The 2,500-nt window shown below is 42.5% G+C and overlaps 2 protein-coding genes across 2 annotated transcripts in view; one reads left to right on the forward strand and one right to left on the reverse strand.

The window, feature by feature from the left end:
• LOC125047533 (mitogen-activated protein kinase 14-like) overlaps positions 1-869 on the reverse strand; it is a gene marked incomplete in the record, with an annotated part of 93,519 nt that extends 92,650 nt beyond the window's left edge. The window contains 1 exon segment of the mRNA XM_047645802.1: positions 646-869. Within this exon segment, the coding sequence (XP_047501758.1) occupies positions 646-755 (110 nt within the window).
• Positions 870-1,396: 527 nt separating this feature from the next.
• LOC125047534 (N-alpha-acetyltransferase 40-like) overlaps positions 1,397-2,500 on the forward strand; it is a 6,504-nt gene continuing 5,400 nt past the window's right edge. The window contains exon 1 of the mRNA XM_047645804.1: positions 1,397-1,522. Within this exon, the coding sequence (XP_047501760.1) occupies positions 1,517-1,522 (6 nt within the window). The 5' untranslated portion in view covers positions 1,397-1,516. The remainder of the gene's footprint in view (positions 1,523-2,500) is intronic.

Consider the following 2,500-nt stretch of genomic DNA (forward strand, 5'->3'; position numbering starts at 1 on the left):
TGGCCCATAACTAGGATGTAATTTACTTTCATTTACTTTCTGACGCAGCTGATAAGGCCTATGTGCATATTCTGGCTCCTTCTGCGATGGCCATTCACAAAGAATAATTCATATGCACATATCCATCATGCTTATAGGGTGACATGTACATTACATTACATATATCTAACATATATTTATGAAACTTTACCATTACCTAGAAAAAGTTACCACACAACAGAAGTAATATGTGATTCAAATTCTATATACCTTTTAGTATTTGGGTATACCCAGCTCTGGACTCAAAATACACATGCTAACATACACAGACATGGGCACATCAATATGTGGAGAGTTACACACAGGTGTAGACACACGTACGAAAGCACATAGGCCTATACTAACATATTGATGCAAAGTTTACTCCATCACACATTCACATGCCTACACAAACTTAGATTTATATACAACATTTTTTTTTTTTTTCTATGATAAATGTATAAACGAATACACAAACACTGTGCCAGAATTCCCGTTTCCTTCCACAAAATGAAAGTAAAGCCGGTCGTGATCAAGAAAACACAAAGTGCAATGGGGAAAAGGCAGCTAAAATGTCGCCAGAAACTTCAGACGAAGTGAAAAGTTAAAAAGAAGTTAGAAGCTCACCACACTTGGCCATACGCCCCCGAGCCCACAGGGGAGAGCATGGTGTACTTCTGCGGCACCTCCCATTCCGTCTTGTTTAACTCTATCGTGTGGTACCCTGGCTTAGGCATAGCGGAGTCTCCCTAGAATCCCGTTTTAAAAAAATCCCAGAGGCGGTCGAAGGGCGAAACTTTAATCCAAAGAGGGACCGGTCGTCCTCCTCCCACACTCGCTAGATCTCGACTGTTGGCTGTTGCCTCTTTCTCCCGCTCGCTTTCCGCTGAGTTCGCTATCCTTTCGCTAGGTTTTCTAGTTGTTTGTTTTTTTGCTACATAGATCGAATGTGAAGTTTTATGCTCTGATATTGGATTATAATTGAGTTTATATGTATATATGTGTATCCATCAAAACTTGTCTTGATTTGGTAATTATTTAATTAATATGGGATAAAATTCGTTGCCAAAGCAAATTATTTTCTTACTTATATCTGCTAATTCATTAATGCCTGTCTATGATTATTAATAGGCAAACCAACTTTATTTTTGGCCATTATTGTACCTTTCACTTACTTTTATATTGCTACAAAACAAAATAAAAATATTCGACTAAAAATCGCTTCTTAGAGACTACAAGTATAAACCAACTTAAAAAGAAACATTCTAGCCAGCCAAAATAATCTAGACAACTAAATACAAAAAACTATAATAATAAAAAACCTTTAAAAAACCGCTCAAAACACACAAAGGATGTCGATCAACAGAAAAATCCAGAATCTTTTTGTCCCCGCGGAGTGTTGTTGCATGGACAAGGTTCCCGCGGCGAAGACAAGGCTACAGCCAGCTACCCAATTTTTCTAATTTAACGACGAGCTCGAGTCTCTCAACCGTTGAAGATGAACGTGAGTATGGTTATTTTTAAGGATGTGTTATTCAGGGTAAACATAAGTCGAGTGACGTAGAGTATAAGTGTTGTTTTGCGGTGAAAGTAAAAGGCGCCTTTGAATTTTTTCGCTCTATATCTTTATCTAATGTAATAATGTCCACAAGTGTTTTGGATTAGGTGTTGTCCTTGGCCTTGGTGGCAGTGAGTTCAATATTGGTGGAAAGAAAGTGACGAGAGGTTTTATTTCATTGATGAAGGTCCAACACGTGGGGGTTCTTTTTTAACTAACTGTCGCGCAGCCTTTTCGCAATGCGAGGCTCAAGTTACCTGTCTCCAAATTTTACTTATAATTTCATGATGTCAGTCACTATGTTTCTCTATATTTATCTTTTAGTTTTTCTCCTCCACTTTATTTCTCTTCTCCTTCCTCTGTTCTCCTCTTCCCCCTCTCCTCTATATTTGCTTTCTCCCTCCTTCCTCTCCCTGCCTCTCCTTCCTTCCTCCTCCTCCTCTTCCTGTTCCTCTCTTCCTCCTCCTCTTCCTGTTCCTCTCTTCCTCCTCCTCTTCCTGTTCCTCTCTTCCTCCTCCTCTTCCTGTTCCTCTCTTCCTCCTCCTCTTCCTGTTCCTCTCTTCCTCCTCCTCCGCTTCCTGTTCCTCTCTTCCTCCTCCTCCGCTTCCTGTTCCTCTCTTCCTCCTCCTCCTCTCCTCCTCCTTCCCTCCTCCTCCTCCTCCCCTCCTCCTTCCCTCCTCCTCTCCTCCTTCCCTCCTCCTTCCCTCCTCCACCTTCCCTCCTCCTTCCCTCATCCTTCCCTCATCCTTCCCTCCCTTCCTCCCTCCCTCTCTTACGTCTTCCTCCTCTTCCTCTCCCTCCATGTTACCATACCTCCCACCCTCCTTCCTTCTTCCCTCCCTCCCTCCCTCCCTCCTCTCTCCCTCCTATCTCACCTTCCCTCCTCTCTCCCTCCTCTCTCCCTCCTCTCTCACCTTCCCTCCT

This window comes from Penaeus chinensis, chromosome 41 (genome assembly GCF_019202785.1).
Source record: "Penaeus chinensis breed Huanghai No. 1 chromosome 41, ASM1920278v2, whole genome shotgun sequence".
Taxonomy (NCBI): Eukaryota; Metazoa; Arthropoda; class Malacostraca; order Decapoda; family Penaeidae; genus Penaeus; species Penaeus chinensis.